Source organism: Balaenoptera acutorostrata, chromosome 3, assembly GCF_949987535.1.
Source record: "Balaenoptera acutorostrata chromosome 3, mBalAcu1.1, whole genome shotgun sequence".
In the NCBI taxonomy this organism is placed as follows: Eukaryota; Metazoa; Chordata; class Mammalia; order Artiodactyla; family Balaenopteridae; genus Balaenoptera; species Balaenoptera acutorostrata.
Genome location: NC_080066.1, coordinates 668,938 through 688,805, shown reverse-complemented (window position 1 = coordinate 688,805; position 19,868 = coordinate 668,938). Strand labels below are relative to the sequence as shown.

The 19,868-nt window shown below is 38.8% G+C and overlaps 1 protein-coding gene across 5 annotated transcripts in view; it reads left to right on the top strand.

The window, feature by feature from the left end:
- Window positions 1–19,868, top strand: part of ODAD2 (outer dynein arm docking complex subunit 2) — a 243,746-nt gene that overhangs the window by 72,927 nt on the left and 150,951 nt on the right. For 4 of the 5 annotated variants that reach the window (XM_057544609.1, XM_057544607.1, XM_057544606.1 and 1 more), the window contains 6 exons: window positions 303–565; window positions 2,832–2,989; window positions 5,068–5,269; window positions 5,896–6,002; window positions 6,176–6,312; window positions 8,905–9,021. In XM_057544609.1, the coding sequence (XP_057400592.1) occupies window positions 342–565; window positions 2,832–2,989; window positions 5,068–5,269; window positions 5,896–6,002; window positions 6,176–6,312; window positions 8,905–9,021 (945 nt within the window). In that variant the 5' untranslated portion in view covers window positions 303–341. Of the gene's footprint in view, window positions 1–302; window positions 566–2,831; window positions 2,990–5,067; window positions 5,270–5,895; window positions 6,003–6,175; window positions 6,313–8,904; window positions 9,022–19,868 lie in introns of those variants that run through there. The other variant, XM_057544610.1, reaches the window with a different exon arrangement.

The window sequence follows — 19,868 nt, the reverse complement described above, 5'->3', positions numbered from 1 at the left end:
ATTTCTGCCCAGCTATTTGAATTCTCTCTCTTAGGCCCAGGAAAATGAGAAAGAAGTTATTCATTCCAGGGCAGGCAGATGTTGGAAAATCCTTACGTCCCCGTCAGTTTCACTTAGCGCTGGTTCAGGGAAAGTTAGCTATTTTATTGAATTGAAGAGCTACTGGATAATTTTTAAAATCCACCTCTAAGATGAATAAGCAGAATGCGGGCTGGGTAAGTGCTAGCTTAAAATCTTGAAAATGAGAACTGTTCCGGGGGAATGGTGGATGCTATCGTGTCTCTCTCTCTGCCTTGACGCAGTGTGCGCGCTGAGCTCGGGTCTGAGCGTCGTGGGATCCCATGGGCGCGGCACTGACAAGGTCCGCGCAGTGGACAGCTGCGGTGCACGGGGCTAGGGCCCTGGAAACTACCCCTCTCAATGAGGCGATACTGAAGGAAGTTATTGTGTTTGTGGAGGGTTTTATCTATAAACATCCCCAAGAGGCAAGCTATGTTTTTGTAGAACCACTGGAATGGAAAACCAATTTGGACCCCTCAGCCTTTGGATCAGGTTATGTTGTCAGGTAAGCCAGTGAATTGCTTCTAGAGTTTAATATCTTCAGTTGCACGTTTTTTATTGATGGGTTGTAGGTTTGGGGCAAGTCGCTTAACCTCTGTGAATCTCAGAAATCTCAGAAAACCGGAGGCACTCCGGTGAAATCTGAGGCTATTTTGTTTGGCCAACACGCTATCTAATTTTTATTTATTTTTATTTTTGTCTGTGTTGGGTCTTCGTTTCTGTGCGAGGGCTTTCTCTAGTTGTGGCAAGCGGGGGCCACTCTTCATCGTCGCGGTGCACGGACCTCTCACCATCGCGGCCTCTCTTGTTGCGGAGCACAGGCTCCAGACGCGCAGGCTCAGTAGTTGTGGCTCACGGGCCCAGTTGCTCTGCGGCATGTGGGATCCTCCCAGACCAGGGCTCGAACCCATGTCCCCTGCATTGGCAGGCGGATTCTCAACCACTGTGCCACCAGGGAAGCCCACACTATCTAATTTTTAAATTTGAATTTTCTTTCCATAGGGGATGTGTTCTCCAGGTCACCACACTCCCAACGTTTTCTGTTGCTTTGTGCCTGGTCTTTCCACTCGTATGAACTGCCAGGTGCCACTGGGCCTTGATTTTGTGATCTCAGATAGAGACAAAGTCCCTTCTGATATTTAAATCTGTAAAATCTGTGGGGTGGCAGAGGGAGAGTGGTGCATTTTGCTTAATATAAGGGAGAAACTTCTTAACAATTACCATTGTCCTCAAATGAGAAGTCACAGTATTAAGGTCAGTGGCCCAAAGTTCTGTTATTGAACTCTTTGTCATCCCTGAGCATTACTAAATAGTTTCTCAACTATAGCCTTATTTGTGGAGTAATTACTATGTTCTGGACATGGAACCTGACACTGGGGATTAAATGAATCAGACCTTTTTTCCTGCTCTCTCTATAGCATAAGCTGAGTATTTTTATCTCCCTCCTGCAGTTCCAGTTTAAAAGTCTCTTGATCAGGTCGGTGGATTTCATTTATTCTTTCTTTCATTCTTCTTAACCTTACCAAGGTGGCTACAGCAGTTTTCTTCCAAAGAGCTCTTTCCTCAGGGCCGACAGACCGTGAGCCTGAAACGGGAGGCTGCTTTTCAACAGTCCTCTCCATCCCAGGTGTTTTAGTTCCTCCTGCTCTCCGTTCAGCTGCAGGCTTCCGCTGGCGGGAGCAATGAGAATGTCCTGTGCCCTGCTGTTCTCCTGGTCTCCCCAGGAGTTTCGCCTTCTCAGGTTCAGGAGCTTGGTCCTGTGGGCATTCAGTCTGCCTGTGACTTCGTCCTTTTCTCATCTGCTCAGCACCAGCGGCCAGCCCCAGAGCAGACCTCTAAGAAAGCTCCTCGATCCTTGGGGCGTTCTTCCAAAAGCTTTATTCCTGGGAAAATGTACATTGTGTAAATGATGCACGTTCCTGGCAAGTCTAAAAACATTTTGCTCCTTCATTTATGAAATAGTAGTAGATTGTCTTGAGTGTCAACATTTCACAGCTATTTATCTGTGTTACAATTTAAAATATCAGGTCTTAAGATGTGGACAGTTTTGCCAGAGATATCAGTATGCAGTGAAAAGCTAGGCAGTTTAGGTAATGTTGTAAGTGGTAGAAATCTAGAGCTATATCACTGCCATAAAAACATCTTAGTCTTTTAGAAATGCCAACCTAAAAAAGTTAAAATGGGCAGAAACACCAATCTAGGAGAGCTAATAATTTCTGATCAGGAAAAAGCCTAGTTAGAAAAATTGCTTGTTATCCTAAAGTAAACCAAATTGGAGGTTTGGAGTGGGAAAATAATCCATTGAGGGGATCTAGTTTGTCTTTTTTCATAGCTTTTTTGCTCATAAACAGAGTAGCCAAGAAAATTCCTAACCACTAATTACTGTGGTATAAAAATTTTATAAATTAAATAACATTAGAAATCCACAAAACATGAAAGGTTCTGTAGAACCAGTGATTTTTAAAAACATGTCCAATGCATTATTAGAAAAACAAAACCAAAAACTGATTGAGTTCACATAGGTATTCAAGAAATTGTTTAAAAATTTTCTTCCTGGGTATATCATGTTGCTAATAAGTCTGGGGATTTAAGGGCCTGAGTGTGGATGAAAGTGGGAAAATAGATGAGCTTCTAACAAGACGTATTTATATTCTCTGTGCTTTATCATGAGACATGGATATAATTTGTTGAAATGTCTTAAATTTAACTTCTATTGACATCCAGGTTAACCTTAAGCTTTCAAAAAATATTGTTTTTTTTTCATTTTTCAGTGAAACAACAGTCAAGTCAGAAAAAGCTGATAAAAATGGACAGCCTTTGCTATTTCTCTCTGTACCACAGATTAAAATTAGGAGCTTTGGGCAGCTGTCACGTGTGTTATATATTGCCAAAAATACAAAGCTGAAGGAAGCACAAGCATGTATTGAAGGTGATATTTACACTGCAATCTGTGATTTGAACTTTCAGAAACTTAATCTTGGGGGCGGGGGAGGGAATCATTTGTTACAGTCTCTTGAAAAAAGTTCTCTAACCTAAAAGGTAAAAAGTACTATGTTCAACTTCATAAAAATGTCCTTAATTTATTTTGGCTGCAATGTTATGCTCATACCAGATTTCTACTTTAAATGAAAAGCCTAATGCTTTACCATTAGTAAGCTTCGAGATTTCTAATTTTAGTATGTGGTTTAAAGAGAGCCTTCTTAGCTCCTGGAAAGACCTGACGCCTTTAAGGTTCACGTCTGGGGAAAAAACAGATGTCCAGGGCCAGCACCAGAATCCACCCTCTCCTTTTGCATTCTGCTGTGATGGATGGTGATTTGTTTCCTTTAAAATGAATGCAGCCTCTTCCTTTAGCATACAGCCCATAATAATCTCACTTTCCTTTTGTCTCAGCCCTTTCCATTGTGGAAATACACAGCTTTCTGTGAATAGTTACATTCATTCAGTGGGAAGTATTTTTCCTCTTCACTAAAGTTATATAATGTTCTTATTATTGTCTAATCATCTAACATGCAAAAAAGAATGTGATTGATCACCTGCTATCATTGGGTTCTAAGTATTTCTTACGAGTAGAAATACCTGACGATAGGTAATTATGTCATATACGTGTTCTGCTTCTTTGGAATCGTGTGACCAGTGGGTCCCAGGCATAAGGTCCCTCATCTGTCATCATTCTTTGCCACTGTCCGTGGCTGTGAGGTGGAAAGTTAGTCCTTATTTTTTTAAGATGTGAACCTTAGAACAGCAGCTTCTTTTTACATCTTGACTGCTCTCCCTGTACATCAAAGCTACTTTTCTGAGAGGGATGAAATCTTGAGAATAAAACTGAATTTAAGAAGAGTCAATAGACTCATGGCTGTTCATTAAATTCAACTTAATGCGTAAACTTAATACATAGAGTGTTGTGTACCCAATCTGGCTAAATATGTATCCTTTGCTGCATTTTGCCCTTTCTATAAGAGTTCTAGGTACAGCTCTTAGTTTTTGGTCCACATTGCATGGTACCTGGCAACTTGGAAGTCAGCTTTGTGTGTTTCCCCAGATTTCACCTAGTATCTTTCTTCATAATCTTTAGAGACGACAGCTGTAAGGTGATGAGTGGAGATGCCGTCTAAGTGGTTGGTTCCCGGGCCTCCTTCCCTTGCTCCCCCCACGACTTTCCTGCTGATAGTCTGCTTCCTGTGGGAAAGTTAGTGCCATCGCTGTGCTTCTCTTCCTTTGCATCAGGTCAAGCTTTCTGAACTAGTCCCATAGGCATCCCCCAACACATCCAAATGCATATAGATTTTCATCTGAGTTGAATTCCTCCTTTCTACACACGGTTTTGCCCCTTTCTCCCTCATTTGCAACTATATAGTTTTTTGGCTTTTATTAAATTCTGTTTTCAACATCTCTAGGTTCAACTTTCAGCCTTGATCACAAGTTGGTATTTAAAATTTGCACTATGATTTTGGCATGTATGTAAATACTGGTTAGATTTGTTTTCCCAACTACTGTCAAGACATTGAAAATATAAGCAGTTCAAACAGGTGGAAGAGATTGGCAGTAGATCTGTAGACTGAGAAAAACATGCTATTTTGGAGAGAAAGCATTTGTGAATACTTTTCACTGGTATACACACACACACACACAGTTCTAGTGATAATTCTTCTAAGGAGACCAGTATTTCTCTATCTTCAAATCAGTTCTGAATGTATTGATTGAATGTCTATTCTGAACAATGCCCCACAGTCAACTTAAAAAAAATAGACCTCTTCGCTTCTGTCCTATTAGGGTGATAGCATATAGAGATGATATTACAGTACAAGGTAAACATCTCAAGAGGTGTGAGAAAGTTCCTAAGTACAGTAAAATCTGAGAAGTAGAGATTAATTCAAATTGGGTCAATCAGAGAAAGCTTAATGAAAGAAACACATTTGAGTGGGCGCCAAAGGATTTGATAGTCTTTATGGTTCTTGCAATAGAAGACAAGAGGATAATTTTTTTTTAATTTACTTTTTTGGTCAGCAAACAGAAATCCCATAGCAAAAATCCTGGGCTTGGATTATAATATGATAAATGAAATAAATGAAGACTCTTCTGTATTAACTATTCTTGATAAAATTACCAAAGATGATGATCCTGAAGGTGAGATTAAGATGAAGATTGCCCTGCTACTTAAGCAGCTGGATCTGCACCTACTCAATCGTTCTCTGAAAAATGTTTCCTTGTGAGTCTTTTTTTTCAAAAAGAAACCTCTAAAAATTGGTTATAAAAAGTACTTTCAGAGCTTTAGGGAAAAGACACAAGAAAAAGTTTGGAAGTGGTTGCTGTTGATTTAACATTACATTTTTTGGAATAAAATTTTAGTTATTGCATGAAGGTGTCTAATTCTAAACAGTACAATTTTCAGTTAACATGGCTAAAACATTGTAGTGGAGTTTCATCTAATTCTGAAGACATTAAGTGGTCTTGTTATTTTCAAAGTCTCCTCAACTATTAGATAAATTTAAAAATTATAATGCAATTATCATGTAGAGTTTATCAAGTTTAAGACTTGTTCATTTGTCTAGTCTTTTCTAGTACTTTGGTATTATCATTAAGAAATGAAGTGAATATTGAAATGAGTATATTTAATGTTGCATTCAACGTGAATCACTGATTCTTTGATGTTTTGACAGTGTTATAAGACTGTAACCTGGTTAAAATTCACCGTAATTTTGTTGTTGTATAATTTAACGGATATTTTAATTACAAAAAAAGATATTCCCCCTGATATAATGAAATGTTTTCATGTTGTTTTCTGTAGATTCTGTTTTAAAGTATTTAAAATGAATTTCTAAACATTTATTTCAGAGAAATACGATTAAATCCAGGGACTGTTAAGAATGATATAGAGCTGCTTAAACGGTTCTCAGGAAAGGGAGAACAGACAGTCTTGGAATCTATCGAGTACACCTCAGGTTCATTTTATATTATATATATTTTCATAATTATATTTTCAAAATGCTTCAGTAGCTACATTAAATATTTAAGAAATGAAAACTTAAAATTTCAATCCTACTTTTTTGAAGCCAACCTATTTTACAAGTTGAGGTTAAGGAGCTCCTTTTAATTGATTGCTAATTGGTTTCAGATTATGAATTTTCAAATGGATGTCGAGCCCCACCTTGGAGACAAATTCAAGGGGAAATTTGTTATGTTCTGGTGAAACCACACGATGCTGAAACTTTGTGCATTACTTGTAGCAAAGAAGGAGTGTTTTTAAATGGTGTAAGTAATTTTTTAAAAACCGTATTGACTTTGGTCTCTGTAAGTGCAGGCATGTCTCCAGGATTGAATCCCAAAACCACAGAAAATGAAGTATGTTCTGTGGGATTCATGCAGATCCCTTTGCTGTGTGTTTGCTGTCTCTGTGTCCCCTTGCAGGTCCTTAAGTCAGTATTCTAGGAAATGGCCTTCAAAGGGACCCGTTCCACTATCTAAGTACTGCCTCTTTAACATAATCAGTTTGCTGATTAATGACACAGGTGTTTAAGGAAAGACAAGTCGATAAAGGAGCACCGAGGTAATGCGGAAGCAGTTGCAAGAGTTGAGGAGACAGACGGAAGAGCAGGCAGGGGACCCAAATGCGGGGGCCCGGAGGCCGGGCCCCCTGAGCTGGGGCCTCAGCGGCTCCGGGCAGGGCCCGCGCAGGCTGGGACTCAGACCCCCGAGGAGTGGACCCTGCTTGCGCGGGCGGGGCTCCGCCGCAGAACTGGAGAATGGTCACCGCCAGGCCGTGCTGGTCCCCTCGGAGCCCAGGCGTCTCCATGAAACCGGCCCCGGAGCCCTGAGAAGTGAGCAGCGCCGTTAGTGCAGGGGCCGGGGCAGGGTGGGGCAGAGCCTGGCCTGGGCCGCTGAGGGTGGGCCCGGGGCGGCTGTTAGTGGGATTTCTGAGGGGTCGTGGTGAGCCTGCTTCTGGGCCTCTGGCTTCTTCCAGAGGAAATTAGAACCAACTGTGGCTACTGGGAGCAACTGCCACTGCGGGGTGAGGGGCCGTTGCTAGGTGGCTCCGACAGCACGTGGGAGGGAGCATGTGGCTTCTGCCTCGTCCAGCCTCCCCGCCGGCCTCCCCCCCACCAGCCTCCCTCCACCAGCCTCCCCGCCGGCCTCCCCCCCACCAGCCTCCCTCCACCAGCCTCCCCCCCACCCACCCTCCACCAGCCTCCCCGCCGGCCTCCCCCCCACCCACCCTCCCTCCACCAGCCTCCCCGCCGGCCTCCCCCCACCCCGCCCTCCCTCCACCAGCCTCCCCGCCGGCCTCCCCCCCACCAGCCTCCCTCCACCAGCCTCCCCGCCGGCCTCCCCCCCACCCACCCTCCACCAGCCTCCCCGCCGGCCTCCCCCCACCCCGCCCTCCCTCCACCAGCCTCCCCGCCGGCCTCCCCCCCACCAGCCTCCCCGCTGGCCTCCCCCCCACCTCCTGGCCTCCCCCTGCCGGCCTCCTCCCCTGCAGGCCTCTCCCAGCCTGCTGCCGGAGACTCAGCCGGCCTGGCGGTGGAGAAACACAGCTTTGCAGGCTCCCGGCCCGAGGGTCACAGAGCAGAGTGTGGGCGGTGGGCCTCGACCTGAGAGAGGCGGCACATGGCCTTCTGGATCTTCTGGATTAAAACCTTGACACTGAGCCTCACGGCTGCTGACTGAACTTGGCTAGAAGGAGCTCAGCTTCCTCCTCTGAAAACCCGGCTCTTGCTGTCTTCCATGTAAAACTGGGGCTCGCAGCAGAATTCTGCAGGGAGGGTCCCGATCCTTAATGGGGACCCAGCTATCGCGGGTCTTGGCCTGGCTCTGCTCTCGACATGCGGCCGTGTTCTCAGCGGCGGGGCTTATCTTCCGACCCGCCTTTCGTGCTTGTCCCATCAGCGTGGTCCTGGGCTTATTTCTGCACGGAGGAGCCAGACAACCTAACTATGATTTGCTTTCGGTTTGCCTTGATGCTTGAGAAAAGCGAGATCTCTAACCGGAAAATAAGGGCTTAGGAAAAAAAAGGAATGCTTCTCTTGGGCCTTCCAGAGTGGGGCGAGGAGCCTTTGTTTCTGTAAAAGGCTGTTGACGCACATACAACTTTATTTGGTATGGAAACATCTGAGTGTTCCTCTCATTTTAAAGAATGAAAGACAAGGAACTGAAGCTGTTCAGTCATTACAAGAAAATGTATAACACACTACAGTTTACATGTATCTGTATGTTTTACATATATATGCAGTTATACATGTAACAGTACAGTTTTTATGTGTATATATATGTGGGAACACACACATAGGGTGAAGGAAGAGTAATAGGAGTAGGAAAGCAAAGTGAAATGAGGAAAGGAAAGAGATAAGAGGAGAGACAGAGGCTGAGGGTGGAGGGACAGATGGTCACAGAGAGGTCCCACCCCTAGAAAATGAGCCTATAGCAATCGTGCTCCACACACAGCAGGGGTAGGGTGAGACCAACAGAAACACAGCCTTTTGTGTGCGACATTCTAACCTCGAGGCCTTCTATGACTTCATCAAAAGCTCTTGAAGTCATAATGCATTTTCACAGGAGACAAGTGGGAAGGGAGCTTTCAGGTCTCTGCTGGATAGCAGCGTGCCCTGTGCATCTAGGGGGCACTTGGTAAAGGTTTGCTGAACGAATGACTGAATGAATGAATGAATGAACGAATGAATGAATAGGTAACATTAAGAGGAAAGGGTGTGCCTGTACCTTTTGTGTATAAAGACTATCGCATGGATCCTTTAGAGAAGAAAACAATGCTTGTGCTTGGGTTGTGACGTATTGATCAGGTTCTTATATCTCTCATCTATTAATTATAGCACCAAACTTTTTCTTCCAAAGGGCAAAACAGATGATGAGGAGGAAATTAATTATGAGAGAAAAGGAGAAATTTATAAAGACCTTGTCACACTTTTAAGAGAAAAATCAGCAAAATTTTCTGAAAATATGTCTCAACAGGTAAGTTTTACAGTCTCTTTTGAACTCTCATAGCATTATACTTTTTGGCTACAACTTTCTATAGCATAAAAAATTAGAGAGTAGTTCTGCCTTGTTTTGGACAGTACTTTCAATTATTAGAGTGTTTTCCACAACATAAAGTAATAAATACTGTAAATGTAGCAATTTAAGAATGTTTCTGGTTTTCCTTAGGTGACAGGTGTAATATTTCAAAGTGCTTTCTAAAGAGGACTTTTTCATTTTTCGTTTTGAATTAATTACACTAAGAACAAGGGACTCAGGTCTCTTAATGAAGCCTAGATGTTTTGATTATTTTTATCCTTTCTGGGAATCCCATGACTACTACCTAGTTGGATTGTCTTAATAAGTGTGTCAACTGCGTGTGTATAAGAACTGTGCTTTTGTGTCTCCCATTTTTTTGTGAAATAGTACTGGACAAAGAAATCAGTATAATATTTTGTGAAATAAAATTTTGGTTGAAGCTGACGTAGGTAAGAACCGATATGCAAGGAACACTAGTGTGGTTCTCTTATGCTCGGGGCTGATCCTCAGGCCGAGGCAATTCCACGGAGCCCACAGAGCTCACTGATCAGGTCCATTGTCTTCCTGATGCTGCTTGTGGAGCGTTTTCTTGTCAGACTGCTGTCGCTCTTATCCTGGCACTTTGTCATCATTTTGTGAATTCTTTTTGTTTTCTGGTGTTTGATCACTTGTTTCCTGGACCCCAGTTTTCTATTGTTGTTGCACTGCTGTTATTGTCATAAAGTACATATATACATAAAATATAAAATTTGCCATGTTAACCATTTTAAGTGTATCATTCAGTGGCATGAAGTACATTCACAAGGTTGTGCAACCGTTACTACTATTTCCAAATCTTTTCCATCATCTGAAACTGAGCAATAACTCTTCACTCCTCCTCCCCCAGCCCTTGGTAACCTCTAATCTACTTTCTGTCTCCATGAATTTACCTATTCTACGTATTTCATATAAGTGGACTCATACAATATTTTGTCCTTTTGTTTTGGCATATTTCACGTACCGTAATGTTTTCAAGGTTCATCCGTGACGTGCCTGTATCCGAACTTCACTCCTTTCTGTGGCTGAATGATATTCCATATATGTATATACCAAATTTTGTTTATCTGTTCATCTATTGATGGATACTGGGTTTTTCCACCTTTGGTTATTGTGAAAAATATTATGAATATTGGTGTACAAATAACTGTTTGAGTCCCTGTTTTCAATTCTTTTGGGTGTACACGTCGGGGTGGCATTTCTGGGTCATATGGGGGTAATTCTACGTTTAACTTTTGGAGGAACTTCCAAGCTGTTTCCACAGCAGCTGAACCATTTTACATTCCCAATGCAATGTATGAAGATTCCAGTTTCTTCACATCCTCACCAACACTTGGTATTTTTCTGTGTATGTTTGTGTTTTTTATAGACATCCTAATAAGTGTGAACATGGTGTTGCATTGTGGCTTTGATTTGCATTTCCCTAATAATTAGTGATGTTGAGCATATTTTCATGTGCTTATTGGTCATTTGTATATCTTCTTTGAAGAAATGTCTATTCAAGTCCTTTGTCCATTTAAAAAATTAAATTGTCTTGTTGTTGAGCTAGAGTTCTTTATGTATTGGGGATATTAATTCCTTATCAGATAGAAGATTTGCAAATATTTCCCCCTATTCTATGGGTTATCTTTTTACTCATCTTGATGGTGTCCTTTGGTATACAAACATTTTAAATTTTGATAAAGTCTAATTAATATATTTTTTCTTTTGTTACCTGTGCTTTTGGTATCATATTTAAGGAACCATTGCTAAATCCAAGGTAATAAAGATTTGCCCTTAAGTTTTCCACTAAGAATTTTTTAGTTTTAGTCCTCTCAAGTTTAGGTCTTTGATTCATCTTGAGTTAGGTTTTGTATATGGTGTAAGGGACAACCTTCATTCCTTTGCACATGGATGTTCAGTTTTCCCAGCACCATTTGTTGAAGACACTGTTCTTTCCCCACTGAATGGTCTTGTCATCCTTGTTAAAAATCAACTGACCATAGATTTCAAGGTTTATTCTTGGGCTCTCAATTCTATTCCGTCAGTCTGTATGTCTATCTGTATACCAGTCCCATACTGTTTTGATTACTATAGCTTTGTACTAGTTTTAAAATCAAAGTGAGTCCTCAAACTTTGTCCTTGTTTTTTCAAGACTGTTTTGGTTATTTGGGGTCCCTCGATTTTCTATATGAATTTTAGGCTTGGTTTTACCATTTCCACAAAAAACACCATTGAGATTTTGATAGGGATTGTATTGAATCTGTAGATTGCTTTGTATAGCACTGTCATCTTAACAATATTATCTTCTAATCCATGAACATGGAAAGTTTTTCCATTTGTTTGTGTCTTCTTTAACTTCTTTCAGCAATGTTTTATAGTTTTCAGTGTGTAACAAGTCTTTTGCCTCCTTGGTTAAATTATTCCTAAGTATTTTATTCTCTTTGATGCTATTGTAAATGGAATTGTTTTCTTCATTTCCTTTTTGACTGTCCACTGCTAGTGTATAGAAATACAACCGATTTTTGAGTGTTACAATCAGATTTGATTTTTGAATGTGAAGTTCAAAATTGAATCCTGCAACTTTGCTGAATTTATTTAATTCAGTTTCTTTTGAATCTTTAGGTTTTTCTACATATAAGATCAAGTCACCTGTGACCAGAGATAGTTTACTTTTTCCTTTCTAATTTGGATGTTTTAAATTTCTCTTTCTTGCCAAATTCCATGGCCAGAACTTTCAGGACTATGTTGAATAGAAGTGGCGAAAGTAGATTCCTTGTCTTACTCCTGAACTTAGGGGAAATGCTTTCAGGCTTTTGCTACTGAATATGATGTTAGCTGTGGGCTTTCCATACATGGCCTTCATCTTGTTGAGGAAGTGCCCTTCTCATCAGTTTTCTTTTTCTTGGTCCACCCCATCATTTTGGTAGCGCTTCCTGAGTAAAAGAGGCACATAGGAGGGAAAAAAATTGAGGGTTAGCATGTTTGAAAATATCTTTATTCTTCTCTCTCAGTTGTTGTTTCTATAATGACAGTTTGAAAATAATTTTTACTTAGAATTTTAAAGGCATTTTTCCTATGTGACCTGTTTGTTTTGGCTTTTCCTATATAGTGAGACTTTAGGATTTTCTCTTATCCCTGATGTTCTGTAATTTTCATGATGATGTGGTTGGTGCTGGTTTTTGTTGTTTTTCATTAATGATGACATATGTCCTTCAGAACTGGAAAAATATTTTTGTATTATATCTGTAATCATTTTTTTCCTCTCTGATCTTTTTGTTCTCTTTTTGAAACTTCTAGTTGGATCTTGGGGCCTCTGAGACTGATCCGTTGATTTTCTTTCCTCTCATACACCCCACCACACTTTCTGCAAATATTCCTTTACTTTGTCTTCCAAACATTGTACAGATCTTTAAAATTTAAGCTCTTATGTTTTTAATGCTTTGTTTTGGAGTGTTTATTTTTACAGACCACATGCTTTCATTTCTCTTGGGTGAAACCTCAGACTGAAATGGCAAGGTTATGTGGTGGTTATATGTTTAACTTCTTAAGCAATTGGTAAACTGCTTTCCAAAGGGGTTATAACCATCTCCGTCCGCTCTGGCAGTGCATGAGATTGACAGCTGTACCACAAAATCATCAATAAGTGGTACGGTCCGTCCTTTATTTTAGATGTTCTGATAGGTGTGTAGGGATATCTCACTGAGTTTTAATTTGCATTACTTGAATGCATCCTTTCATATGCTTATTTGCCATTTATATATCTTAAGTGGTAAAGCGTATATTCAGATCTTTTGCCCATTTTTTACTGGGTTGTTTGGTCTCTTATTACTGAGTTGTGAGATATACATACATACATACATACATACATATAGACATATATATTCTTTCAGATACAGGATTTGTAAATAAATATTTTCTTCCAGTTTGTAGCTTGTTATTTCATTCTCCAAAAAGAGTCTTTCAAAGAGCAAATGTCCTCAATTTTGATGAAGTCCAACTTATTATTCTTTTATAGTTGTTGTATCTAATAAAGCTTTACCAAACCCAGTGTTACAAAGATTTTCTCCAGTGCTTTTTTATAGAAGATTTTAAATGTTAGGTTTTAAATTTAGGCCTATGATCCAATTTAATATATTTTTTGTACATGATATGAGGTATGGATCAAAGTTCATTCTTTTCTTTTGCATGTAGATATCTAGTTGTTCCAGCATCATTTGTTGAAAAAGAATTGTCCTTTCTTTGCACAGTTGCCCATTTATCTGGGTGTATTTCTGTTCCATTGATCTATTTGTCTGTTTTTATACCAGAACCACACTCTCTTGATTACCTACTTACTTGCAGTAAGTTTTGGGTCAGGTAGTGTCTATCCTCTGCTGTTGCTGTTATTCTTTGGAGTTGCTGGCTATTCTGTATCTTTTGCATGTCCATTCGAATTTTATAGTCAGCTTGTCAATTTCTTCATAAAACCCCGGAGGAATTATGACTGATATTGTGTTGAATCTATAGATCAATTTAAGAACTGACATCTTCACAATATTGGGATTTCCAATCCATGGAACACAGTATGTCCCTCCATTTGTTTAGTATTACTTAGCATGTCTCTCCATCTTATTTAATTTCTCTCAGCATTGCTTTGTAACTTTCGGTGCACACACATCTCTTGTGAAACTTATCTGTAAATATTTCCTATTTGGGAGCTATTGTTAACAATAGTTTTAAAATGTCAATTTCTGGTTATTTGTTGCTACTATATAAAAGTACACTTGGTTTTTGTATATTGATTTTATATGCTGAAACCTTGCTAAAGTCACTTATTAGTTTTGTCTGGTTTGTAGATTCCAAAGGCTCTTCTATGTAGATAATCATATTGTCTATAAATAAAGATCATTTTACCTCTTCCTTTACAATTTCAGTGATTTTATTTCTTTTTCTTTCCTTAATGCACTAGCTGGAACCTCCAGTACAGAACTGAATAGACGTGGTTTCTTGTTCCTGATGGTAAAGGGAAAACTTTCAGTTTCTAATTATTGTTAGCTGTCGGTTTTTCATAGATGAAATTTATAAGGTTGAGGAAGTTCCTGTCTATTCCAAGTTGTTGAGAACTTTATTAGGATTGGATATTGGATTTTATCAAATGATATTTCTGTACCTATTGCATTAATCATGTTCTTTTTTTCCTTTTTTAGTTTAACATGGTAAATTATATTGATTTTCAAATGATAAACCAACCTTACATTTCTGGGACAAACTTCATTTGTTCAGAGTATATTATCCTTTTTATATACTTTAAAAATTTAATTTGCTAAGATTTTATTAAGACGTTTTGCATCTATGTAAGATTATCAATGTGTAGTTTTCTTTTCTTCAATATCTTTGTCTGGTTTGGGTATCAGAGTAATACTGGCCTTATAGAATGATTTGGAAAGTTTTATCTCCCATTCAATTTTCTGGAAGAGTTTGTGTAGAATTGCTATTCTTTCTGTCTTAACTATTTGGTAGAATTCACCAGTGAAGCAATCTGTGCCTGGAGTGTTCTTTGTGGGAAGGTATTTAACTACCAATTCAATGTCCTTACTAGTTCTAGGGCCATGCAGGTTATCTCTTTCTTCTTGAGGGAGCTTGCTAGGTTTTCTTTAAATAAATGCATCCCTTTCATCTAAGTTGTTGAACTGATTGGTATAAACTTGTTTATTCTTTTATTAACCTTTTAACAACTGTAGAATCTGTAGCTATTGTTACCTCTCTCATGCCTGATATTAATCATTGTGTTTTATTTTTTCTTGATCCATCTGGCTAGAAGTCCATCATTTTTCTCAGTTCTCTCAAAGAATTCGCTTTTGGTTTCATTGATTTTTCTCTATTTTTCTTTTTTCTACTTCACTTTGGTATTTATTCTTTTCTTTTCACTTAGAGTTTCATTTACTCTTATTTCTCTAGTTTTTTTTTTTTCTTTTTAAGTTTTTTTTATTATTATTTATTTATTTATTTATTTTTGGCTGTGTTGGGTCTTCGTTTCTGGGCGAGGGCTTTCTCTAGTTGCGGCAAGCGGGGACCACTCTTCACCGCGGTGCGCGGGCCTCTCACTATCGCGGCCTCTCTTGTTGCGGAGCACAGGCTCCAGACGCGCAGGCTCAGTGGTTGTGGCTCACGGGCCCAGTCGCTCCGTGGCATGTGGGATCCTCCCAGACCAGGGCTCGAACCCATGTCCCCTGCATTGGCAGGCAGACCCTCAACCACTGCCCCACCAGGGAAGCCCTCTCTAGTTTTTTTTAATCATACATTTACTTTAATCTAGTTATATTTGCATTGAAAGGAATTTTGGTGATTTCATGGGTGAATAATATTAAGAAAGAATTCTCTTAAGTCTGCATTCATCTACAGAGAATTTGTCTTTTGGACAAAGACATTCAGAAACAAGTGAGCACTTCTCTGGGGCAGGACAGCGGTAAGATGGAAGGCAGTTTCCACTTTCCCGCTCTCACCGTAGCGCTGACAGTTCAGAGATGCATCTATTTTTACATCCTTCTGCCTGTTCTGAGTTTATGTTGCTCTTCTTTTGCTAGTTTCTTAAGGTGGCAGCTTAGACTCTTGATTTGAGAGTTTGATTCATTTCTAAGGTAAGTGTTTAGTGCTATAAATTGCCCTCACAGAACTTCACCTACCTGTCACACATTTTGGCGTTATATTATCATTGTTTTCATTTTCATTCAGTTTTATTTTTTTAAAATTCCCTTAAATCAACTATACCTCAATAAAAATTTTTTTCCTTGAGACTTCCTCTTTGATCCATGATTATTTAGAAGTTTGTTGTTTAGTGTTAGATTTTTCTATCATGTGATTCATTGTTAGTTTGATTCCACTGTAGTCAGAGAACACACTCTAAATGACTTAAATCTTTATAAATTTGGTTTTTGGTGTGGTTGAGTTCTTCATATCCTTGCTGATTTTCTGTCAGTGTTGAGAGAAGGATTTGAAATCCTCCAACAATAATTGTAGATTTGTCTGTTTCTCTTCTTAGTTCTATCTGTTTTTGTGTTTGCAGCTCTGCATACACATTTAGGATTATGTCTTCTTGACTGACCATTTTATCATTATGTAATGTCCCTCTCTGTCTTTGGTGATTTTCTTTTTTCTGAAGGCTACTTAATCTGCTATTCATATAGCCACTCCTACCTTTTTTTTTTTTAACTAACGTTTGTGTGGTGTATCTTTTTCCTTTCTTTGACTTTCAAGCTACCTATATCATTATATTTGTAGTGAGTTTCTTGTAGACAGCATATAGTTGAGTCATTTTTAAAATCCATTTTCTGAAACTCTATATATTGATGTATCCATTGGTGTGTTTAAATCATTTACTTTTAGTTATTGATATGTGAGAGCTTAAGTCTGCCAGCTTAGTTTCATTTTCTGTTTTTTCCTTCTGTTTTCTGTTTTCTTTCACTTTTTTTTTCCTGGTTTTCTTTGGATTATTTGAACATTTTTTTTTTGAATTCCATTTTGATTTTTCCATAGTGTTTTGAGTGTATCTCTTTGTGTAGAGTTTTTGGTGGTTGTTGTAGATATTGTATTATACATAATTTATCATAATCTACTGGTGTGACATTTTACCACGTGAGTGAAGTATAGAAACCATATCTCCCTTTAAGTCCCTTTACCCTCTCTCATTTATATTTGCCTTTATTTCCTTCACATTGATAACTGTATAAGACAATGTTATAATTTGTGCTTCAACCATCAAACGTCATTTAGAAAACTCAAGAGGAGAATGAAAGTCTTTTGTATGTACCCATGCTTTTATTCTTTCTGTTCTTTTCTTCCTTTCTGGTGTTGCCAATTTCCTTCTTTCATCATATCCTTTCTGTTTAAGAACTTCTTATTCTTTGAGGTAGGTCTGTTGGTGACAAATTCTCTTAGTTTTCCTTTATCTGAGAACATCTTGAATTCCCCTTTATTCCTGAAGAATATTTCCACTGGATATGGTATTCTGGGCTGACAGTTCTTTATTTTCAGCACTTGAAAAATATTGTTCCAGTCTTTCTGGACTCCATGGTTTCTCATGAGAAATCTGCTGTTATTTTAATTGTTTTTCCTTTATAGGTAAAATATTGTTTCTCTCTCATTGCTGTTAAGAATTTTCTTTGACTTTAGTTTTATGGAGTTTGATTATTATGTGTCTTGGCAGGAATTTCTTTGGGTTTATTCTGTTTAGGGTTTGCTCAACTTCTTGAATCTTAGATTTATGTCTTTTTCCAAGTTTGGGAAAATTTCAGACATTCTTAGAATGCATTTTCAGTCTGACCTTCTTTCTCCTCTCCTTCTGGTGCTCCGATTACATGACTGTTGGATTTTTTGCTATGGTCCCGCAGATCTGGAGGCCCTGTTTATTTATTTAAAAAAATTTTTTTTTTCAATATATTTCCTCTTTATTGTTTAGATTGGGTAATTTCTGTTGTTTGTCTTCAGGTTCATGGTTTCTCTCCTATGTCTTCTCTGTCCTGTTGCTGAGCTATCCAGTGAGTTATTTTGGTTTGTAAATTTCATTTTCAGAATTTCTATTTGGTTCTTCTGTATATCATCTATTTATTTGCTGAGACTTCCTGATTTTTCATTTGTTTCAAGTCTTCATAATTGATTATTGAAGCATTTTTATGATGGCTACTTTATTTTTTTTAAATAAATTTATTTAATTTATTTATTTATTTTTGGCCGTGTTGGGTCTTTGATGCTGTGCGCGGGCTTTCTCTAGTTGCGGCGAGCGGGGGCTACTCTTTGTTGTGGTGCACATTGTGGTGTCTTCTCTTGCTGCAGAGCATGGGCTCTAGGTGTGTGGGCTTCAGTAGTTGTGGCACACGGGCTTAGTTGCTCCGTGGCAAGTGGGATCTTCCCGGACCAGGGCTAGAACCCGTGTCCCCTGCACTGGCAGGCGGATTCTTAACCACTGCGCCACCAGGGAAGCCTCATGATGGCTACTTTAAAATCTTATTCCAACAGCTATTTGAGATTATTTCATCATCCATTTTACTTTGGTATAAGCATCCATTCATCATCCTTTCTCATTCAGGTTGTGACATTCCTTGTTCTTGGTATGATGAGTGATTTTTTGTGTTGTCTTGGACATTTTTGGATTATGTTATGAAACTTTGGATTTTATTTAAATCTTTTGTTTTAGCAAGACTTCTCTAAGTGTAGGTCTCATGGTGTAGGTCTGGGGTACTACACAGTGCACGTAAAAATCCAAGTTCCCCACTTAGACTCCATTGAGAACCTGGTGGTGTAGGGTGCCTCGTTACCACTGGGCAGGGGGTGGAAGTTCGGTCTCCCCACTGGGCCTCTGCTGACACTCACCTGGCTAGGAGGGGGAGGGTGCTTTATTACATGCTTCCCTTGGGACCTCAACTTAGACCGTGGGAGATGAGTGTATTACTACTTGGAGGTGGTGATTTTACTGTATCTCTAGATGATCACATGATTTTTTTCTTTAGTCTGTTGATATGGTCATTCATTTTTGAATATTGAACTAATATTGAATCCCGGGAAAAATCCTACTTGGTCATGATGTCTTACCCTATCTGACATTGCTAGATGTAATTTGATAATATTTTACTGAGGATTTTTGCATCTATAGTCATGAAGGATATGGGTTAGTAGTTATCTTTTAATGTTTTTTTCTGTTTTTGGTATCTGGGTAATGTGGCCTCAGAATGAATTGGGAAGTATGCACTACTCTTTTCTTCTTTCTGGGATTCTTTATGTAGATTGAATCTTATTCCTTTGTTAAATGTTTGGTAGAATTTACCAAGGAATCCATCTCTACCTGAAGGTTTCTTTGTTGAAAGGTTTTATGTTGAGAATTTTATTTCTTTAGTAGATATAGAACTATTCAGATTTCTTTCTCTTACTGAGCTTTGGTGGTTCGTGTCTTTCAATGAATTTGCACATTTTATCTAACTTACCTCATATATTGTCATCAAGTATAATACTCCACTATTATCTTCTGATGTCTGGAGGCTCTGCTGTGATAACCCCTCTTTCATGCCTAATATTGGTCATTTATATCTTCTTTTTATTCTTGACTGGTCTGGAAAGAAGTGATAAATTTTATTGATCTTTTCGAAGAACAGCTATTTGTTTCATTGATTTTCTCTATTGTTTGCTTTTATTTTATTTTGTTTCTGCTCTTTAAATTTTTCTTTCTTCTGCTCTCTTTGGGTTTAATTTGCTCTTCTTATTTAATTTCTTAAGTTGGAAGCTTAGGCATTGATTTGAGACCTTTATTTTGTAATATAAAGTTTTATGCTGTAAATTTCTTTATAAGCAGCATATGCACTGTGTCCCATAGACTTTGATATGTTTTCATGCAAATCAATATATCTGAGGATTTTCCACATATCTTCTTTTGGATTTGTAAGCTTACTTCCATTTTATTATGAGACGATGTTGTATATGATTTTAGTTCTTTTAAATTTGTGGATGTTTGTTTTATGGCTTAAAATATGGTCTGTTTTGGTGAATTTTTCCTTATGCATTTGAGAAGAATGTGTATTCTGCTGCTGTGTGTGGTATGTTCTATAAATGTCAATTACATCCAGGTGGTTGGTAGCCTTCCTCAGGTATTTTATATTCCTATTAAGTTTTGTCTTGCTCATTCTGTTGATTACTGAGAGGGGGTTTTTGAAGTCTCCTAATTGTGGATTTATCTGTTTTTCCAGTTAGTTCTATTTTTGCTTTACATCTTTTGAAATTCTATTGTTTGGTGAACACACAGTTAGAATTGGGTGTAATTGGCT